This window comes from Anopheles bellator, chromosome 1 (genome assembly GCF_943735745.2).
Source record: "Anopheles bellator chromosome 1, idAnoBellAS_SP24_06.2, whole genome shotgun sequence".
Classification (NCBI taxonomy): domain Eukaryota; kingdom Metazoa; phylum Arthropoda; class Insecta; order Diptera; family Culicidae; genus Anopheles; species Anopheles bellator.
In genome coordinates this window covers 23,050,463-23,071,589 of record NC_071285.1, presented here as the reverse complement: position 1 = coordinate 23,071,589, position 21,127 = coordinate 23,050,463, and the positions used below count along the sequence as shown (strand labels likewise).

The window sequence follows — 21,127 nt, the reverse complement described above, 5'->3', positions numbered from 1 at the left end:
ACTCTTGGCTTGGGCGCTGTGGTATTTTTTGCTAATGCCAGGGTTCTGCCAAGTTTTATATTCACATTTTTGCGTTTCCCCACACCACCACGCCATTATCTGTTTTCTTAGCCCGTCCCTCCCGTGGGGTTTGTGTCTCGCGTCCGGCTAGATCCGATGTTGTCTCACTCTGGACCGCTACCGGTTCGGTGGAGAGCGATACCGAGGGAGATAAGGTATGAACGTGAAAGCACTTCTTCGGCACCTCCGTCATTGGCATCATTTCCACTCGACCATCGTCCTGGTTTCTTTTGGGCGGAACATTGATAGGCCCAACGAGTCCACTAAGAACCACAGCGAAAGAAGGCTAATGCTGCCCTCCTCGTGTAGGCTTCCTGTTTTTTGGCTGGCTCACACCATTCGGTCGAAGTTTCCCAAAACATAAAACAAGTTTCTAGTCACACATCTTCAGGGCAATTATTGATGTAGTCTCCTCCACCGGACCTGGTCTTCTCTCGAAGACACCTCCACTTGCCGTGCCGTGGCCACTTTCTGCCTTGCGGTTTCTGCAGGCTGTCAACATGGCGTTAAAAGTGGACCGCCGTCGTAGAGCTATCGAACTCTCTCGAGAGAATTTTGACTCGGCGCGTCGGCAAGGAAAGACGGGCAGCGCAGGACGCCGCCGACCGCGCCGAGTTGTTGTTGCAATCCAGTTGGAAAGCTTCACAGAAGTGGGTTTTTTTTCTGTGCAAAGGAGCCCATTGGGAACGACCTACGAATGGAAGCTGCGGAACCGGTTCCCCGGCACGGTTTGGGCAGGGAAATCAGCTGTCATCTCAGGAAATTAATTCGATAATACGGCTCTACGAACGAGTGCTCGGGATATGCGACCCGACACTTGCACCGAGCGTCGCATGATCAGGGCGAATCAGTTTAACCGCAACGGTACAAGGGGGTCTTCACAGGCAGGGGGGTACGTGTGCTAATTAAGTTACTTCCTCATCACATTGACACTATGACACACTGCCGGAAAAGACTTTCAACTCTCTCCGGTTGAGAAATTGTCTGGAAAAGATAAGGAACATACGTTATTTGTCTTCATCAGTTGTAGGCTTTCATCAGTTACTACTTGTGGTCCAGATCGGTGCAAGATTGGTTCTTAATAAACATTTCATTTTTTATATGATTACAGTGAATCTAACGTATGATTTTACCCTTTGGGGTTTCCAAAGTGGTTTGTAAATTTTGTCTCTTCGTTAGGTCTAATTATTCCAATTAAGCCCCTTTTCAGATTATTATTCGCTATTATTAAGATGGATTTGTTTTAAAATTATTTAGTAAGGTGCGGTCTCAATTGTCTACCAAAGCAATTTTTATTGAGCACACACGGAAAAAAGGGAAGATGGGCATCGAAAACACAAAGCGAGCCCTCGTGTGCATACGAAATTAGTCATCGATTGTTGAAATTGATCAGGAAGGCAAAATGCAAAAGGAAAGAATGAAGAGAAAGGACAGGTGAATTCCGGAGGAATGTGATTGATTCGACGGGTACGCGTCACGGAGAAGCATATCATCAACAGGCGATGTGAAGTTGGCTTGAAATCCTGTTTCAGCAACGCTGTCCCACTGAGGAATGCCGAAAATGAAAGTTTCCGGCATTCAAATATTGCAAGACACTTTCTAAATGTGTGAAAATCATCGACCATAATTTAGCACCGGGCATCGTCCCATTTGTATCAAGGTGTGGCGACGATGAGCAGAAATATGCTGCTATGAGTTGATAAAGCAAACTAAAACTCCATCATTTTGCAACTTTAAAGCCTGCACGTCCATACAAAAAGGGTCAGTGTGGAAATCGACACTAAAAGAACCTTTCTGAACATTGTAATGTAGCATTCAGGACGAGTTATTTTCTATTAACTCACTAGACTTTCGTAAGTCTGTAAAAACTTCCTAACGCACTCATATTTTAGTGCTTCAAGTGCTTCTGATCTTTCGTGGCATCCGTGCAATAAGCTCCTAATTCAGTACTGCCCGATTTAAAGCTCGCTTTCGATTTGATTTATTGAATTTGAATTTGATCGCCTACCGAATTTCGCTGGATAACATCAAGCATGAACATTCCAACTTCCAAGCATACCTTTTACAAAAGACCGTGCAGCAAGGTCTGTAATAAAGATTCCAAAGATTCTACAGATAAAAATAATTCCAAGTTACAAAGATTTCAAGGACTCTACCCAGTCTAGGTCGCCTATCGCCCACCTCGTTCATCCGATGAATATGCCGGTAATTACGAGCTGTCATTACTGTCATTTTACTGTCATTTTTTTGCCGCGGTCAACGTTTTCGTTGCCGGCGCGTTTTTTTATCCGGTTTGTTTTGTTTATTTCGTCTAGCAAGCGATGTTCCGCGCTTGTGCCTTCGATTAGTAACTGGTGCATATCTCCTCCAAATCACCAAGTGTTCCTTAAACCCCTCTGCAACTGCAATGGAGTCGGTAGAAGCCACCGCCAACCAAACGCCCTGCTCGATGGAGTGCGAAGAACCGAGCGAATCCTCCTCAAATGATACATCACCCACCGAAGAAAGCATTACCACGGATAGTGTTAGTTATTACGCAAATGCTAAAAAGTATTGGTCCTCCGTGTCGCCGACCGTAGAAGGGATGCTGGGCGGTTTCGGTAGCATCTCCTTCATCGATATCCGCGGGTCGGAACAGTTCCTGAAGCATCTTTACAAGCAAAAGCCGGCCCCGGGCAAAAGCCGAGCGTTAGACTGTGGAGCCGGTATCGGGCGCGTGACGCGAAATTTGCTCGTTCCCGCCTTCGAACGTGTCGATCTGGTTGAGCAGGATGAAACCTTTTGCGAGACAGCCCGAACGGGCCTAGCGGATTGCGCCCCTAAGCTGGGGACCGTGTTCAACGAAGGGCTGCAGAACTTTACACCGCAGGAGAAACACTACGACATTATCTGGTCCCAGTGGGTGCTCGGACACTTGACCGATGAGGACGTTGTGCAGTTTTTGCTCCGCTGTGCGAAAGGACTGGCTCGAGGGGGCATGGTGGTGGTGAAGGAAAACTTTACCTCCAGCGACGAGGTGGACATCGACCGGGCGGACTCGTCCGTGACTCGGCCGCTGATGTTGATGAAGCAACTCTTGAAAAAAGCAAACATGCGTGTCGTCAAGGAGCAACGGCAAACAAGCTTCCCCAAGCAGCTCTATCCAGTGTACATGCTAGCGCTGAAACCTGTAATAAAGAAATGACCATTTCATGGACCGTCGGTCAAAATTCTACGTGCAAACATGTTTGTTATGCTTTCATCTGTATATATATTTACGGAAATTAGTAGACCCTTTCGACGCGCTTCGGTAAGCCACGGTTCAGCCATCTAAACTCTCCTGAAAAATCTATTCAGCTCGATGGCTCACAAATTAAGTTGGGCCACCGCGTTTATCACTGTTCTAAGGGACGACGGTTACAAAGTTATTTTTTGTTTGTTTTCACGTTCACAAATACGAGCAATAAGCCAGAGATGCTGCCTACGTTGAGTATAATTAAGCGATGCTGGGGCGTACTGTTAGTAAATTTAGTCGCAGCTGTAAGGTAGGACTACTGTTACGCAGATGATTAATTCTCGGCCAGCTGCGCAGCCTGCTTTGATCTACCCGATCGATAGGATATCGTATTAGGATGCGCATATATTGATGGTGCAGGTAGTCGGAAAGCCCCGTTGGTGAAAAGTCAAGAAAATATGTCCTTCTAAAGATGGCAACGCTGCGTATGGAAAATGATTTCCGTGAGATGATAGTGTGTTGTATTGGATAGAAAAGCATTCCTTTCATGTGGCTTAGTTTTGCTCCGAAAGTTGGGGAAATGATTTGTTTTAGAGATGCCTTTACACTCTTAAATCCAACCTTATTTCGCTGTTCACTAAGTAACGTATTCCTTCCAAAGTCGGTAACGTAGATAAGAGACTAGATCTTATGGCCTCACTTAAACTAACAACACTGGTTCCAAGAATCCGTTTTGCAAAATGTACTGATTGGTGGTCGAGTTAGGTTCAAAAGTCCGCCACAATTAAGATGATGCATCGTGCAACGCTGGTGCTGGTTAGCAATTCTAATCTTCGGTGGTGACAATGACAAGATGATCGTGAGCTATGAAGGCACTCAAATGCTGCACCGACGAATACAAAACATTAGAAGAAAATATTCAAAAAGCACTAACAGAAAATACAAATGTGATAAACTGATACTTATTGTCGTACCTTCAACCATATTTACAAAACAACTCAAAATTAGTGGACTGAATAATGATGATCTTCATTATGGGAATTGTAGCAACGTCGCTCTACAGGTTTCAATCTTTATCGAACTAAACAAAAAAATTGTACCAACAATAAAGTATATTATTATTAAATAAGTAACAAAATAAATACATAGAAAATCTTCTTTTCAAGTGCGGCAGATAAGCCCTCTCTGATAAAGCAATTCAAGAGCAACCTCTTTTCTAGGTTGAAAAAAAAGGGTCGAGCAAACACAACGAAAGCAGTAAGAAAACGGTAACATAACGTAAAAATATTCCTAAGCACAGCGTTTGTTAATACCTTCCGAAACCTTGTGTCCCCTCCGCGAGTCTCGCCGTTTTCATCGGCTCTCCATTTTTGGTTCTTTTGTGACACTGCATTTCCCGTTTTGAAACGAGTTTCGAGTATCTCTTTTTCTTTTTCATCTAGCTTAGCTTACGTGTACTAAACCACACTTATCAGGAGTATGTTTGTTCCTTCTGCTCAACCTGTTGTGGCTCAATTCACTGGGATCAAATCAACAACATTCTCGATCGAAACGTCCTTCCAACTCCTGCCGTCCTTCATATTTATAAATAGCGTGTGTTTTTTTAAAAGCGCGCGCGTGAGTGAAACTTTTCCTTCATTCTTTCAATCATCAATTACCTTCGGAAATAAGAAACTGACAAAACATGGTTGCGAAAAAAGGAAAAGCCTGTTTGTGAATCGGGAAACTAAATCCAAAGCAAAGACGCATTACGATAACAACGAGAGGTTCAATCGTTAAGCACAGCGAAACGATCGGGGACTCTCTTTGAGGAACGTTTCTATAATGATCATTGCGGTGAACGATTCTGCAACTTGTTACCATACCACCAGAGATTGTTCCTCTGATAGTTCATACCGTCTTAATGATTGTGATGATGATGATGATGATGATGATGCTAGATGAGTACTTCAGTTTCACCGTGGCGCAGACTCTACTTCGGAATGAGACCACGAGCCTTCGGGAACGTGTTCCCTGCTCCTACTCCCGAGCCACTCCCATGGCCACTGGCCGCTAGGGCAGAGGAGGTGGACGCCTTTTTGGAGGATGCCGCCGAATGCGCTCCAAAGGCAGGTGCGGCTGACTTGCCTCGGCTATAAATTGACGACCGAGCTCGGCTACTGTTGCTGGTGTGGATGTTGCTGCTGCTACTGGGTATTGTGCTTCCGATGCCAACGGTGGCACCTCCGACCGTGGAACTGGAACTCGTCCCCAGGACCGCAGCTCCGCTCGCTGACGGATGGGCAGCTGTATGATCCGCGTGCATGTTACGCTTTGTAATCTGATCCAGCCGCATCTTCATCATGCTAGCGTAGTTGGATTGATCGGTGATGTCGATGTCGTCCTCCGTTTGCATTGCTTCTGCTAGCACCGCCTGCAGTGAAGCCGAAACTTTCGGGTTGGAGTACTCGTATGTTGTTCGGAGCGGCATGTCCAGCTCGTAGTTCATGATGTTTTCCCCCTATGAAAGGATGAGTGTAAGATTCAAAGTTATTACCCATAGTACAGTATTATAGTTACAATATTCTACAACGACAAGCTATTTCTCCTTACCTTATACCGAACGGCATCAGCAGAGTTGGTTTTGATCATGTGCAGCGCATATTCGCTCATCGGCCGTCTTCGGTTCGGTTCGGCGACAGGCCGTGACACCACATGGTGACTGCTGAGCATCATGTTTCCGTTCAGGAACCACTCTTCGGCCTCGTCGTCGTACTTTGCCTGCGTGTACAAGCGCGACTTGACCTCGGCCGGCACAAAATTATCGATTACTAGCAGCAAACGCTTCAGCTCCTTTATCAGTTCGTTCTGCGTCATCTCCAGCTCGCGCCGGTCGCGATTATGTTCATCGCGCGTATCCTGAAGCTCCTGCTTCAGTGCCATACACTTGGCGTAACACTTTTTCAATTTGCGCGTCTTGAGTTCAGCCTCCTGCTGGAGCGAGGTAAACGTTTCCCGTATCTCCATCGTCGACTCTTCCTGCAGCTCCAGCTGCTGCTGCATCTCGATTTCGCGTTTCTTGCGCTCCGCAATCTCCGACAACTTTTTCTCCAGTTCGAACTGCCGCTCGGTGTAGGTGTCCAGTATGTTCTTTCCGCCCTTGACTAGTTGGCCCTCGAGCTCCTGCAGTTTCGAGGCGAGCAGGGCCGTCGCTTCGCGCTCCTTCATCAGCTCCTCTTTGGCCTTCGCGTCCAGCTCGTTAAAGTCCTGCTCGTTCTCCTTCTCGCAGTCGTCCTCCTCTTCCTCTTCAACTTCCGAGTCCGACTTTTCGTCCGACTGCACCAGGCTTGGTTCACGCTTTACTCGCGACACCACGGCCCGCTTCTTGGCCTTCTTCTCGCGGGGCACCGACTTCTCGCGCTTCTGTCGCTCGCTGATCAACTTCCGCAGTTCAGCAATCTCATTCTGGTACTCGCGTAGCTTCGTGTCCTGTGGATCCTCGTTCTTCACCGGCTTGTTCTCGATCGTCTTCGCTCGGTGCGCGTACCGTAACGTCGTAAGCGTTTCATTGTAGTTGTACTCGGACGGCCCAATGTTGGCGATCATGATCGTCTTCGAGTTACCACCGAGCGAGTCCTGCAGCAGGCGCGTCAGCTTCGAGTCACGGTACGGGACGTGTGGTGATTTCTCTGCCAGGGCCGAAATTACGTTGCCCAGCGACGACAGTGCCCGGTTGATCTTGCTGGCCTCCTTCAGTCGTTCGGCTGTGGCACCCGTTTTGGACTGCCGCTCGCTGCCGGCCAAATCGATCAGATTCAGCTTACCGACCTTCACCAGCGTCGAGCCGGCTTCGCACATTTCGATCTTGATCAGGAAAATCGCGTGCGAGCGCGAACTGTGCTCGTTCATGTTGGTAAACCCGACCGTGCGGTTCTTGTTGCCTTGGTGCATCACGTGCAGCATGTCTTCGACACTCTTGCACAGCACCGAGTGCAGGTTCGGCACCACAATGCCCCCGTCCCGCTCGCGTAGCTCCAGCGACGCAGTCGAGTTCGGTTTCAGTAGATCGCGCAGTTCCTCCATGTAAATTTCCAGATACGAAACGGCCACCAGAAAGTTCATGTTCTGCGCCCGATTAATGTGCGCCCAGACCTGCTCGAAAGCCCGCGGTATGATGCCCTTCTGTTCCAGGTCGTTTTTGATGCCTTCCATCGTGTGCGTCTTGCCCGTTCCCGTTTGACCGTACGCGAAGACGCACCCGTTGAAGCCCTCCATCACGGAGGCCACCAACGGGCGCACCACCTCATCGTAGATCGTTTGCTGTGTGGAACTGAAAAAGTAGGTCACCGGAAGTTATTCCCCCTTGTTGGGCTCATCACAATGAAACTGCAATGACTCACCTGCAATCGTACACCGCATCGTACGTGAACATTTTCTTATTTTCCCGCGAAGCCTCATTGCAGTTGAGGATCTCGATCACGCCGCGGCTCGGATACACATCGACCACCTTTTGAAAGTTTCCGGTCACTTCCTTATTGTTTAGTGGCCGGCAGCGCACTACCACCTGTACGCATTCGTTTTTGGCAGTCTGCAAAAGGAAACAGAGAACGATTAGTGAGGAATCGACATTCTCGGAACGTCCAGGACGCAGGACAAATGCATCCCATCGATTTGCTGCTCCCCAAAAGATAGCACACGGTGCAGAACATTGTCGAACACCGGTTCCCACCGAGTAAGCACCATTACACCCCGACTTTGCGCCGATCCTTTCGACACTTTCAATTTCAACGCAACCTTTAGTCACGCATCAGTTCACCACGAGGTGGGCCCGAATACTAATAGCTCAAGCGGAGCTACTACGGTGTGTTTTTGTACTGCCACACCTTCCAATGGCCGATGCGTTTGGATGGCGCAGACGAGAAGCCACTCGAAACGAAACCCACAACGTATTTACAACCCCCATATTCGGAGCGCGCTTATTGTGCAATTCGTGTGATGTTGTTTTTTCCACTTCACTCTGTTCGCTCTTCTGCTGGGCGGGGTTGCGTCGCGCTCGCTGGGCATCACATCTTCGTCCGTGTGTTTCGGACCCATCGAGCACTGCGGCCAGATCGCGGATTGACGCAAGTTTCCTTCGATTTTGACTGATTTTGTCTTCTGCTTTCCGATCACGCTGACGCACCGTGAAACGGGCACAATCGGCCGTCACTGCATAATATCGCGATGATGCCACAGTGCGTTCGCTTTCAAGGCAGCAGCAGAGGGGTTCAAGGAAAGCCTTCCCATTTTTTTCTCCCAAGCAGACACCACACTTGGGCGTTGGGGGTCACTGTCGCTGGAGCACCTACCGAAGGACTGGTTTTTGTTTTGATGCTCCGCTCCATCGTCGTTTGCTCGGTTGGGCTCGCGCGCGCCAATTGATTAATTTCGAACGTGAAACATCAACTTTTCACCAATCGACCGTGATTTTTCACATCCGGTGTGCCATTCTGTGGGTTTGTTTGCGTTATCGATTCAGCTGGTATCCAACACACGATTGAACGGGGGGCAAAAGTGATGCTCGCAGCGCAAATGCGAACTTAAGAAGTGTGTAAGAGAGACAGCAGCAGCCTCGCGTGCGTGAAGAAGCGAGAAAAAACAACCGAGTTTGACAGTTCGCCAAAAGGGAAACCTGACGTCTGTGAAGCGAGCTGCGTACTGGATAGCACTCGGCTGCGTGCTGGTCGACCAACATGTTTTCGAACGTATTTCAACGGTTAAGAAATTGAATCGGAATTGCTGCTTATTAAATAGCATACTTTCGGGGCAATTCGAAGCCGCCTAGGCTGAAAGGTTTTGGAGGGTACCGAGACGGAGTAATGGGCTAACAACGAATGCCGAACGACATCCTTAGCCGTAGTTTATTAGCCTTAGCCGTAAATTCATGGTCTTTTTTCGCAAAAGTTTCCAGAGAACTGTTTCAAGATAGTATCTGTTGGGAATATTTATTCAACAATCATCCATAAACATCTCGAGTTAAATTATTTTATCTTGTTTTGTAGAATTTAAGTCGCTTAATTTCGTTATCTCCAAATAGATTAAGTCAAACGCAAAGAGCTGCTCGATATATTTTGCTGACCCATTTGCAACCAACGAAACAAGAGAAACTATTTCCCCGCAATTCCCGATTTTATGACTCAGATGTGATTTGGTTTCCGGTCCATTCGTTATTTCCAGGCTTGTTATTCATCCAACTACATTTCACTACTACGTAGTTATCATTTTATTATTTTGAAGTGGTGTACATAAACAAGATACGGTGGCTACCGCGTAAATTATTGTGAATTTCGAAACCGTACCAGACATATATTAGCTCTAATCAGTTTAAATAATAATTAAATAATTAATTTCTTGACTGTCCAGGTTAATAAAGAAGGAAGATTCCTGAGGTAGAATAAGAAAGCTTTATGGAGAAGGTATGATTTCCACAAGCACTCATTAAGCTCGTGTTTTCCATAATTTGGTGATATTTCCATCGGTCCCAATAATGGCCCAAACAATGTGAAAACAAAGAATGTAATAAATCGTTAAGCTAGCTTTGTGTCGAATTTAGTTATTCAAATCATCGTGGCGGGAATTTTCAAGTGTAGGCAACCAACTAATGTATGGACACGTGCAGAAAGTCTCTGATAGTCCGTGATAGAATGCAACCGGCCACCGAGTGCCAATTTTCTACTACGCTGTGACAAACGCTGGGGAAATACACTAATATTTCAAACACATCAATTACTGCGCAGCTAATTGGCCCTACGATCGCGCTGCAATGGACGACAAAATAAAAAATATTACTCCACCGATAGGATTGGAGCACCGCGTTGAGAAACAACGGTGGGTGGTAAAGCCCGAAACACAGCCGCCGGGGCAGCGGGGCAGATATGGACTCGGATGGTGCTAGGGCATCATAAATAGGCAAAGCCTTCGGAAGGACCGCCAGTTGCGTGGCGATAGTTCGACGGAACGGGTCTGATTAAAACATATTGTGTGTTGGGTGCAACCGGTGCAACATAGTGGCCGGCTCGAAAAACTACCCCACAAACAGTACAAGTTCATTTGTTTGAAGTTAACGCAGCAAAATAAACGCTCCGTCCAACATGGTGAATGAAAAGGTAATTAACTCTAGACCCCAGCCTCTAGCAGTGCAGTGGCCTCTCAGACTCAGTTGTGATGCAATTCGTGGTTCACGTTCGTAGGGCATCAGAGTTCTGCCCTTTTGACTTCGAACTGCATAGGCTGATCGCGCAATCGACTACCAGTTATTTCATCATCTTTAGGAGTTTTACTAAAAAGGCGCCGGTTTTCGGTTAGCTGGATTGCCTCGACTAACTAGCTAGTTTGAAAGTTACTTCGGGAAGAATTCTACTGTAACTGTAGGTTTCACTAGCCCACATTTGAGCCTTCCCGTAGTTTGTTGCGGAGCTAAGAATTTGTATAAACAAAAGAGCATAATATTTTTGTTTATAAAGATAGAAAACGATAATCTTGAACCCAGCCTTAGAGGTTCAAGCCATTGACGTAAACGGGTTACGATTAACAACGTAGTTTGAAAACATTTCTAGTGTTTGCTTGATTGAACATGTTTTGCACAAAATTATGCAGCTTTCAGCACAGGTCCTTGAAAACATAATCGTCTAGTCCACAGAATGGGCAGCTAGGGCATCGACTTGGAAAACAAAACAAAATGCAGTGCTTCGAACACTGCAGATGACTCCGTCACATCAGTTCATCACGAGGTTCGATGCGGCTCACAAATTATGTAAACCAGTACCGATAGCAGCGGATCAGCGCGGACTGTCGCGCCCAATAAATCCGTGCCCTAATGCATTCGACGTCACCGCGCGACGTGCGTTATCTATTTTCCGTTTCCTCCCGGGGGTTCGCCGTTAATCCTAGGATAGCTCCTGAATTCCCCCTTCAATTTCGGTGGCTCCTTTTTGGCGGGAACAGATTACGTTCACGCTTTTTTGAATAACGACGGCTGCCGTGCGTTTTGGGAGCGCAAAGTTCATGTTGCTACAATCGGGGATCGCGCAAAACCGGCTACCAGTGACTTCCAGTGATTCCCGGTTGCAGAACGGGCTGTTATCAGCAAATCCGGTTGTTCTACCTGTTGAGCATGGCAACAGAGTCGCTTTACATAGTGCCAGATATTTTGAACCAAGGCCGATAACCTTCGTGAGAATTCGTGGGAACAGGGCTCACATTCCTGCCCGGTTTAGTGCTGTTACTATCCATCACACAATCGACCACAGATCCGCGCACTCATTTGCGCTGGCCGGCCGCCGTTTAATCAATTTGAACCCCGCCTTTGCGCATAAATCAGTAGTTGGCCGCGCCGGTGTTATCAGTTCCAGGATTCCCTGTGCTACTAACCGGATGATTAAGGAAGTGGGCTGCTCATCTGACGCGGGCGCTGCAATCGCTGGGGCAACAATGTATTGTGGCCAACAATGCGCCTGACCTGTAGCGTACTGTGTGAACCACAACCCCATTCCTTGTTCGTTGTGGCAGGACCTTGAAAAGCTGCATAAAGGCTCGCCTATCGCTGTCCGATGTGGAAAACAGCAGTGTTTTCATTTTATTTGCGCGATCCGCGAACAATACGGATGAGTGCTGTCCACGATAAGAGTCCGTTTCTTGAGTTGCAGTCCACGTCACAGGGTGATTGTGCCAGCCGGGTTCGGTCAACCTCTAGCACTGTTTGCACAACAACCGTAAATTTGCATTCTACGCCAGACAGGACTCGCAGTAAAAATAGGTAGACTCGTCTCTCGTTATGGTTGGTAATGGTCCCGGTGCATTATCATTTACCTACTCCGGCGCACGGTATTCTAGTCTGCTGAAAAAAGAATCCATCGATAAGGAGGGGGCTACCTCCACTCCAAGTCTGGCGATTAAACGCATGTTCGGCACTTGAATCCAGGCTATCAGCGCAGACAGCTTACGATTTTATTGGGTGGCGCTAATTGTTTGATTAGTAGCCAACGGCTGGTATAACCAGCTAGCCAGTCAGTTCGAACCGGTGTTGACCGGTTTCTACTTATCGCCCATGCCCATTAAGCGGGGTACTGCGCGGTCACCACGTTGGATACACATTCTAGACTCTAGACGGCAACCGCTGCCTCTCTCTCTCTTTCAGGAGAAACGGTCCTTTTGCGTGATCGGTGCCGGTACCGCTGGGCTCTGCGCCGCTCGGCATGCCCTGCAGGCGGGCGGCACGGTGACCGTGTTCGAGATGGGCAAGCAGCTGGGCGGAACCTGGGTGTTCAACGACGAGATCGGCAAGAACGAGTACGGGATCGATGTGCACTCGAGCATGTACAAAGGCCTGAAGACGAACCTGCCGAAGGAGATCATGGGCTACCCGGACTTTCCCATTCCGGAGCAGGAAAGTTCGTACATCCCGGCGGAGGATATGCTGCACTTCTTCCAGCTGTTCGCCGAAACGTACGGAATTCTAGAGCACATCCGCTTCAGCCACTACGTGGTGCGAGTGAAGCCCACGATCGATGACAAACGCTGGGAGGTGATCGTCCGCGATTGCCCCAACGACAAGCTTCTGACCTACACGTTCGATTATGTTCTGGTATGCAATGGCCACTACCACACGCCGAACTTACCAAAATACTCCGGAGCGGACGTGTACGAGGGCATTCAGATGCACAGCCACGATTACCGGAGTAATGAGCGGTTCGAGGGTAAGTACTCTGCGGTTGTTGGCGGAAGGATTCGTTTTCACTTCGCTTCGTTTCCACGCATCCGGCAGGCGAAACCGTTCTGGTCATCGGTGCGGGCCCGTCCGGAATGGATATGGCGTACGAGATCTCCAAAAAGGCGGTCCGCGTCACGCTGAGCCATCACCTGAAGGACAAGCCCCAGACGGTCTTCCCCAGCAACGTGACCCTGAAACCGGACGTAGTGTGTTTGACGAAAACGGGGGCCGTGTATGCGGACGGAACCAGCGAGAACTTTAGCGTGGTGTGTTACAGTACCGGCTACAAGTATACGTTCCCGTTCCTGAGTGCCGACTGTGGCATCACGGTGCAGGATAACTACGTTCAACCGCTGTACAAACACTGCATCAACATCCGCTACCCGACGATGGCCTTCATCGGGCTTCCGTTCTACGTGTGCGCGGCCCAGATGATGGATCTACAGGCACGGTTCTGCATCAAGTTTTTCGGTGGCGACAAGGCGCTGCCCACGCCGGAGGCAATGGCTTCCGATACGGCGGCCGAGATGGAGGAGCGCTGGAAGCGTGGGCTGAAGAAACGACAGGCACACATGATGGGACCCGTCGAGGACAGCTACTACGAAGATCTGGCTCGGACCGCCGAAATCGACCCGATCAAGCCCGTCATCAAGAAGCTGCACAAGATCAGCGCAATGCGCTTTTCGCAGGATTTGGTCAACTTCCGGAAAGACAAGTTCCGGATAGTGGACGACGAAACGTTTGTGAAGGTACAGTAAGGGGCCGCGACTGCGTGTCGCTGAAGCCAGTAAGGGTAGCTCGTGCGTGACCAAAGGACCGACTGTCGGGATGTGATTCGTGATTACCTGGTAAGATAAGCTTAGTACGGCCACTAGTAATGCCGACCAATAATATATATGTGAATAAAGTTCATTTGTCTAGTTTTCTCAATATGTTTGTAATTCAATTTGTCCGGAACATGGTTCAACTTAATCGGATTAACATGCCGACGATTAACGACAGCTTGCAAGATGGATTTTGTTTTTCCATAGTGTGACTCACGCGGTTCTTGTTTGTTGTTGACCAGTACGCACCCTGTTTGCTTGTAAGTGAGGCTCAAAACAACACTATAAACGAAGGTCACACGGAAGTGTGACTCAATTAGTGGCCAGGGTCCATTGTCTGATCACATCTCGTCGAACTCATGGTGTTGTACGGGAAGCAGTGAACATTGTCGATGCGTTTTTAAATACTAGCCTCAGGTGTTCATGTTTTTGCTTTGCGAACCAAGGCCCTAGGCGATTTCAAAATGCTAATTTTATTATGTTTTGTTAATATTTCTGTAACGAAGATATCTAAGAAATCCTTTCTCTACGCAATATGCAAATAGACCCAGCAAGAATATTTAGTGTTGTTGTCTTACTTAAAAAATAATTTCCAATTCAAAAGATTTTAACAATCGCCTCTTGCCATTCGGGATTAGGATTTCAGTTTCGGCGTAAATACTCGGATTGCACAGAGACCCATTATTGGAAATAAGTTTGAACTGAAATTATCAATCTGTTGCATAAATGTGTGCTTGAGTGCCTTTTTGTGCAGATTTTGAATTCTTGCATTTTTGAGAAATAAAATCCTAAAGCGGAGATGATCCAGATCTGCGGATAAAAGGTAAGCAGTAGGTCACATGGGTTCCAACCAAATATGCTATGTCGTCCAAACCTGAACATCTCCGAAAGTGTCCAGAGTTTCAGAAGATGCTAGCATTCCGATGCTGTTGCAATAGCTTAAGAGCCATCGCTCTATTTCAAAACGACTGACAAAAAGCCTCTCTATTCTTTTACCAAGCTCAGGTCGGATCCGGTTGATCAGACCTCCGTGTTTGTTTTTCACAATGATTCTCCAATGGAAACATCCACCCTAAGAAGAGTTCTACAAGGCCACGAAGGTTTCGTCATCCACTATGGCAAACACGTCCTCCCGAAAGTGGATCAGATCGTCCACAAAGCGTTGGCTGCTTTCGTTGTGCAGTTTCGTCATGACCGGCGCGATCGGCTCGATGTCGGCCGTCCGCGCCAGATCTTCGTAGTACCGTCCCTGCTCCGGTCCCATCATGTGCGCATGGCGCCGCTTGAAGCCCCGCCGTCGGCGGTCCTCCATTTCCGTCTCCATATCGGCCGCCATGAAGCTGCGGGACGGTAGCTGGCGGTGCCCGGTGAAGAACTGCAAACAGAAGCGCACTTGCAGGTCCATCATCTGAGCCGCGCACACATAGAACGGAAGCCCGATGAAGGCCATCGACGGGTGATTGATGTTGATGCAGTGTTTGTAGAGCGGTTGAACGTGATTGTCCTCAACGCGGATGCCACAGTCCGGGGCCAGGAAAGGAAAACTGTACCGAAAGCCGGTACAGTACAGCACCACGTCGAACGCCATCTCGTCGCCGTTCGTGAACCGGGCACCGGTCTCCGTCAGAGCGTCCACGTCGAACTGCTGCGTCAGGTTGTCCGGAAACGGAAACGTTAACCGATCCATATGGTGGCTGATGGTAACCCGTTTGGCCTGCTTCGCTAACTCCAGCGCTATATCCATTCCGGAAGGACCCGCGCCGATCACGAGAACCGCTTTGTCTGCGATAGAAAGGGCAGGATCAGGAACCGCCTCTACTAGAGTAGAGCTCTCACAGAAGGCCTACCTTTGTAATGATCCGCACAACGGTAATCATGGCTGTGTAGTTGTTGACCACGGAACCGATCGTGGCCACTGATCGTTGGAATGCTCGGTGTGTGATAGTGTCCGTTGCAAATGAAGATGAAATCAAAACGGTACGTGCACTTCGATCTGCTCTGTGTCAGATCTTCCACTTCGACAAGCCAACGGCTTTCGTCGATCGGATGCACTTGAGTTACGTGGTGGTTGAAGCGTATGTGGCGTTTCACATCGTAACGATCGGCATATAGTTTCAAAAACGATAAGATGTCGTCGGACACGATGTACGAATCCGTTTGCGGCGGTACAGGGAAGTCAGGATAACCCATCACCTCCTTCGGCAGATTGGTGCGCAGTCCACGGTACATACTGGTGTGAACCGGAAGCCCATATCGATCGGTCCCCACCTCGTCCGAGTATATCCACGTGCCTCCGATCTGGTCCATCCGTTCGAAAATGGTCACCTGGGCCCCGAGCTCCAGTACGCGCCGAGCCGCTGCAATGCCGGCCATTCCAGCCCCAATAATGCAGTAGCTGCTTCCGCTCATGGTCACACTCGGGACACGCTTGACACAACACGGAATTGAATTTAATCTCTCTCGCAGCACTCTCGGCGACTGTCCGAACACTTGTACGAATGTACCAGATTTATAGGCCAGCTAGCTGCGAGCTACTCCTGGCGGTTACGGAGGCCCTGTGGTAGCCGAGGCGGGTGTACTGCATAACAGAATCGATTCAAACAAGATCAGATAATCGACATCGGCGCGTACACATTCATTGTCTATGTCGGTCAGCCGCATTGCTCCGATGCAGCGCAGTGGTAGTGGAAGCGAAAGGGTAAGGACGCTAGGCTAATGACCACGCATCTTGTCGCGATTAAGTTGTATACAACTTCATTAACACATGCAGTTTTTACACAAGGACACGACTATGGCTAGACAAACAAGCACTATTTAAAAACATAAAAGGGCCTTCAGAATTATTTCATTATACTTAAATTTTCAAACAAGCATCCCAAGACTAACAAATGAGTTCCATGCTCGGAATCGGTCGAATTAATTTTAGGCCGATACTTGAAATGCAATTTTGATTGATCATCAGATCACTTAGGTGCAGGTCTAGGATTTTTGAGCATACAAAATGTCTTTAGAGATGGTATTTCGCCATTCGTTTTGCAGCACTTTTGGAAGTATTCCAAACTGCCGGAATTTTAAAACTATATTCTTTATTAAATTTGGCTCAATGTTTTGAAGTGCTAAAGTGAACCGAGCACACCCTTTAGTTTCTTGTTATTCAATTCTAAATAATTTTGAAACATGACCGTAGCCCAAAGTGCTGTTATGCTTTGTGCAAGCAGGGAACACAAACACAGGCATTACAATCTGTCGTATGCTCCTCCCAGTGCGCCAGGTTACCGCTGTGTGGTGCCGGCCGCACTTTTGTTAATCAGCCAGGGTCAATGGGACGATGGCCTTATCAAAGCGCGAAGCGTTCCTCAGTATCTTCCGAGATACCGTACCGTTTAGCAGTCGTGTCGAAAAATCGCCAACCCTTAATGGTAAGTCAGGGGCTGTCGTGTAGACGAGCAGCATTTGAATTTCCTACTGTTCCTGTAGGATTCCGCTCCATCTTACTGCATCATTGGTGCCGGACCGGCAGGGCTCTGTACGGCCCGACATGCGCTCCTTCAGGTGGCCGACGCTTCGCAAGTGACCGTGTTCGAGCAAACAGACCAGATCGGAGGTCTGTGGGCCTACAACGATAGTACCGGAACCGATCGCAATGGGCTGCCCGTTTACTCGTGTCTCTACGCAAATCTACGTACGAATTTGGTTAAGCAGGGCATGGGCTATCCAGACTACCCGATCGACGAGCAGGCGAAAACGTTCAGCACAATCTCGGACGTGATCCACCAACTGATCGGGTACACTGAGAAGTTCGGCTTGCGACGAGTAATCAAATTCGAGCACCAGGTCGTTCGAGTGACCCGAAACTTTGCACACAGTTATTGGGATGTAAGTTCAGTCCGTGAGGAGCGTCATCGCCGGAGCAGTGATGAGTCTGATCTGTGTTGCAGGTCCTGGTGAAAGATCTTCCAAGCGGTCAGTACAAAACTCACAGCTTCGATTACGTTCTGGTGTGCAACGGTCACTACACGTCCCCGGTGGTCCCCGAGTTTCGAGGTCGGGACGAGTTCACCGGACGGCAGCTACACAGCCGCGACTATCGGCGCAGTGAGCACTACCGTGATCAACGCGTCCTGGTCGTCGGAGGTGGCCACAGTGGGTTAGACATTGCTCCGGAGATTGCAGAAAACGCTACGCGTGTCGTCTTAAGCCACCGTTGCCCGCATGCTGCCCATACCGGTTCACGGGTGGTTCAAAAACCGGAAGTGCGGTTCCTAACAGCAACCGGAGCGGTGTTTGTTGATGGCGAAGAGGAAGACTTCGATGTAATTATCTACTGCACCGGGTACCGCTATTCGGTGCCGTTTCTTTCCGCGGATTGCGGGGTATCGGTGCAAAACAATTGTATCAGCCCATTGTACTATCACTGTATCAACATTAATCAGCCGACGATGGCGTTCATCGGGCTGCCGTACAACGCTTGTCTCATGCTGATGATGGATCTGCAAGCGCGCTTCTGCTTGAAGTTTTACAGCGGTCAAAAGAACCTACCCAGCTGTGAGCAGATGTTCCGAGCGTGGCAGGAAGATACCACGGAGCGAGAAGAGCGAAAGCTTACCGGCAAACTGACGCACATGCTGGCAGGCGATTTGCAGCAGAGGTATTACGACGATCTAGCCAGGATCGCCGAACTGGAACCACTGAAACCCGTGCTGGCCAAAATGCACGCGGAGTGTATCAGTAGCAAGCAGGAGGATGTGAATTTCCGAAACTATGATTATCGCATCATTGACGATCACAACTTTATCAAGATTCCTTTATCCGGTGACGACGGCATGGCTTATATCCCGCAAGGGGGCGCGTTGTAATGTATAATCTGATGCAGTGTTAAACAGTTTCGTCGCATTCGGAACCGATATGGTTTATTTCTTTGCTAATATTAATATGTGTATAAAAGTACGGTTCGTCCCAGTTCGTGGATATGCTGCCGTTATGAATAATTAATTATGTTAACTCAGTTTTTCGACTCGTCCCAGATCCTTTCGCAAACAATCAACCTCCGTAATAAGGCACTTGACAAACGTTTGACCATCCACGATGCGGTACACATCGTTTCTGTAGTGCTCCAGATCCTCCTTCTTGCGCCGACCACTGTCGTTGTGTATTTGGGTCATTACCTCGGGGATGGGTTCGATCTGCGCCCGTTCGGCCAACGATCGATAGTATGGCCCCTGATACTCCGCACCCATCATGTGTGCTTGGCGATGTTTCATCCCTTTGCGCCACCGTTCATTCATCTCGCGGTCGTGATCATGTTGCATTTCCTCTCCGGTCGGCATCGGCAACCGACCGCTATAGAACGCTACGCAGAATCGGGCCTGCAGTTCAAACATGAGCGTGGCGCACACGTAAAATGGTAGCCCGATAAACGCCATCGTCGGATGGTTTACGTTTATGACATGCTTGTATAGCGGACGCACCCAGTTCTCTTCAACCTGCACACCGCAATCCGCATGGAGGAAAGGAAAACTGTACCGATAGCCGGTACAGTAGAAGATTACCGTGACCGCATACTGTGAACCGTTTGCACACTCGACGGCGTTGGGCAAGATGCGCACTACATCCGGTATCTGAACCACATTGGCAGGGAACTTTAGGTGCTTCAACTTGTCCGGTACGTGGTGGCTAAAATAGACTGTTTCCGCTTGCTTTGCCGCTTCCAATGTCAGATCCGTTCCACTGGGACCGGCCCCAATAACGAGCACCGTTTGACCTTTGAAAACATCCGCCTTGCGATAGTCGTGGCTGTGTAATTGCCGGCCGCTGAACGTTTCTCGCCCCGGATACGACGGAATGTGAGGCGTGTGATAGTGACCGTTGCAGACCAGCACAAAATCGAACCGCTCTTCTTGAGTGGTGCCTTGGGGCAAGTTTCTTACCCGGACATTCCACTGCCCTGTGACCGCCGGGATAGGTCGTACTTCTTCTACCAGGTGCTCGAACTGTATGCGATCCGTCACACCGTAGTGGGACGAGTAATCGCGCACGAATTGCAGCACTTCGTCCCAGCGAACGTACGAGGCATCCTGCGGTGGCATCTCGTACCCCGGGAAGCCCATGATTTCCTTGGGCAGATTCGTCCGGAGACCCTGGTACATGCTGGTGTGTATGGGTAATCCGTACCGATCGGTGCCGACCTCATCCGTGTAAACCCAGGTGCCCCCGATTTGGTCCGATCGCTCGTACACCGTCACATGACCGCCAGAATCCAGCACTGTCTTGGCCGCGCAAATGCCGGAACAGCCGGCCCCGATAATGCAGTATCTTTTTTGCTGAAAGAATAAGCTCTTATTAAACCATCCAAAGATTCGTTCACCGTACTCACCATGTTCGTGATGGAGGCCAACTTTCGCACTTGCGGTTTTGCGATACGCAATCGTTGCGTGAATGCCGACTACCGATTAGGGGACACGGTGGCACACACAGCTAGGCTTTCAGCTGATTTGAACTTTGTTGACAAACACGATCGCGTTCGTGTGTTGGTGTATCCGTCGCAGCATGATCACTATGGGAGAGTGGTACTACAATTGGTGGTCAGATTCTGATCCGGCATTTAGGCGCAAGCGTGCGATTGGAGCTTTACCTATCTAGTGACAAAAAATAGGAGATTCACGCTAGGTTGCCAGCATCCAACAAGTGATTCTACAGTCTGAAGACACTATTTCTCTCGCATATCCTGTCGAGGTGGTCGAATATATATTTTTTCGGAAAAATAAATGCAATATCTTGAGATGACCGTTTGAATATAACAACTTCATTTTATTTAAGATCGTAAACAGCTCGTGTCAGAGTTCTTTCCTTTTATACTATTGCTATTCTAGTTTCCTTACTTTCGGCTGCTGCTGTCTAATAACGGATTGCTTGCTTTGGGGGGAAAGATCGTTTTCGCTTATGACGGCTTGTGTGGGGATGTGTCTTGTAACCTATGCAAAAATATGCTTCATGTTATGCGAATGCCAGTATGTGTAAGTATGTGGGGGGTATGATGAGTGTTGTAAAAAACATTGCTCAATGTAATAACATTCGAAGACTTGGCTTCGGTGAATCGTATAATATTGCATTTCATTTCCGTGTAAAGTCCCCCCCGGAACCCTCCCGTAATTCCTGCAGGAAAATCCCTTTCCTGCGCCATACGCCGTTATTTTTGTGCATTTCGTTTCAACTCTGGTGGTGTGTGCGCTTGGTTATTCAGTGATTATTTAAGACGTCTCTCTCTCTCCCTCTTTCATGTTTCATTTGTTTATCCAGCATATA

At 48.6% G+C, this 21,127-nt stretch overlaps 6 protein-coding genes across 6 annotated transcripts; 3 read left to right on the top strand and 3 right to left on the bottom strand.

Moving 5' to 3' along the window:
- Positions 1-2,395: 2,395 nt before the first annotated feature.
- On the top strand, positions 2,396-3,269 carry LOC131216530 (N-terminal Xaa-Pro-Lys N-methyltransferase 1). The gene has a single exon (XM_058211039.1). It carries the CDS (start codon positions 2,468-2,470, stop codon positions 3,242-3,244), a length of 777 nt encoding a protein of 258 aa, XP_058067022.1. The 5' UTR covers positions 2,396-2,467; the 3' UTR covers positions 3,245-3,269.
- A 98-nt stretch (positions 3,270-3,367) lies between these two features.
- Positions 3,368-8,715, bottom strand: LOC131206737 (kinesin-like protein Klp68D). The gene is made up of 4 exons (XM_058199410.1): positions 8,602-8,715; positions 7,654-7,841; positions 5,867-7,583; positions 3,368-5,774 (listed from the first exon to the last, which is right to left on the bottom strand). Exons 1-4 carry the CDS (start codon positions 8,635-8,637, stop codon positions 5,247-5,249), a joined length of 2,469 nt encoding a protein of 822 aa, XP_058055393.1. The 5' UTR covers positions 8,638-8,715; the 3' UTR covers positions 3,368-5,246.
- A 1,530-nt stretch (positions 8,716-10,245) lies between these two features.
- On the top strand, positions 10,246-13,916 carry LOC131208462 (senecionine N-oxygenase-like). The gene is made up of 3 exons (XM_058201228.1): positions 10,246-10,398; positions 12,429-12,987; positions 13,056-13,916. The coding sequence occupies exons 1-3, from the start codon at positions 10,384-10,386 to the stop codon at positions 13,757-13,759; spliced, it is 1,278 nt and encodes a 425-aa protein (XP_058057211.1). The 5' UTR covers positions 10,246-10,383; the 3' UTR covers positions 13,760-13,916.
- Positions 13,917-14,287: 371 nt separating this feature from the next.
- LOC131215244 (senecionine N-oxygenase-like) lies at positions 14,288-16,234 on the bottom strand. Its single transcript, XM_058209631.1, has 2 exons — positions 15,673-16,234; positions 14,288-15,607 (listed from the first exon to the last, which is right to left on the bottom strand). The coding sequence occupies exons 1-2, from the start codon at positions 16,232-16,234 to the stop codon at positions 14,910-14,912; spliced, it is 1,260 nt and encodes a 419-aa protein (XP_058065614.1). The 3' UTR covers positions 14,288-14,909.
- Positions 16,235-17,203: 969 nt separating this feature from the next.
- Positions 17,204-18,681, top strand: LOC131215243 (senecionine N-oxygenase-like). Its single transcript, XM_058209630.1, has 3 exons — positions 17,204-17,244; positions 17,303-17,701; positions 17,764-18,681. The coding sequence occupies exons 1-3, from the start codon at positions 17,242-17,244 to the stop codon at positions 18,679-18,681; spliced, it is 1,320 nt and encodes a 439-aa protein (XP_058065613.1). The 5' UTR covers positions 17,204-17,241.
- A 36-nt stretch (positions 18,682-18,717) lies between these two features.
- LOC131216189 (senecionine N-oxygenase-like) lies at positions 18,718-20,291 on the bottom strand. Its single transcript, XM_058210607.1, has 2 exons — positions 20,199-20,291; positions 18,718-20,145 (listed from the first exon to the last, which is right to left on the bottom strand). Exons 1-2 carry the CDS (start codon positions 20,199-20,201, stop codon positions 18,823-18,825), a joined length of 1,326 nt encoding a protein of 441 aa, XP_058066590.1. The 5' UTR covers positions 20,202-20,291; the 3' UTR covers positions 18,718-18,822.
- Positions 20,292-21,127: the final 836 nt, after the last annotated feature.

Coding starts and splice junctions, on each gene's coding strand:
- LOC131216530 (XM_058211039.1), top strand. CDS start 2,468: ATGGAGTCGGTAGAAGCCACCGCCAACCAAACGCCCTGCTCGATGGAG.
- LOC131206737 (XM_058199410.1), bottom strand. CDS start 8,637: ATGGAGCGGAGCATCAAAACAAAAACCAGTCCTTCG. Junction 7,842..8,601: donor AAACAAAAACCAGTCCTTCG/GTAGGTGCTCCA, acceptor TTCCTTTTGCAG/ACTGCCAAAAACGAATGCGT. Junction 5,775..5,866: donor CTGATGCCGTTCGGTATAAG/GTAAGGAGAAAT, acceptor ATCCTTTCATAG/GGGGAAAACATCATGAACTA.
- LOC131208462 (XM_058201228.1), top strand. Junction 12,988..13,055: donor GAGTAATGAGCGGTTCGAGG/GTAAGTACTCTG, acceptor CGCATCCGGCAG/GCGAAACCGTTCTGGTCATC.
- LOC131215244 (XM_058209631.1), bottom strand. CDS start 16,234: ATGAGCGGAAGCAGCTACTGCATTATTGGGGCTGGAATGGCCGGCATT. Junction 15,608..15,672: donor TTGTGCGGATCATTACAAAG/GTAGGCCTTCTG, acceptor TTTCTATCGCAG/ACAAAGCGGTTCTCGTGATC.
- LOC131215243 (XM_058209630.1), top strand. Junction 17,702..17,763: donor TTGCACACAGTTATTGGGAT/GTAAGTTCAGTC, acceptor TCTGTGTTGCAG/GTCCTGGTGAAAGATCTTCC.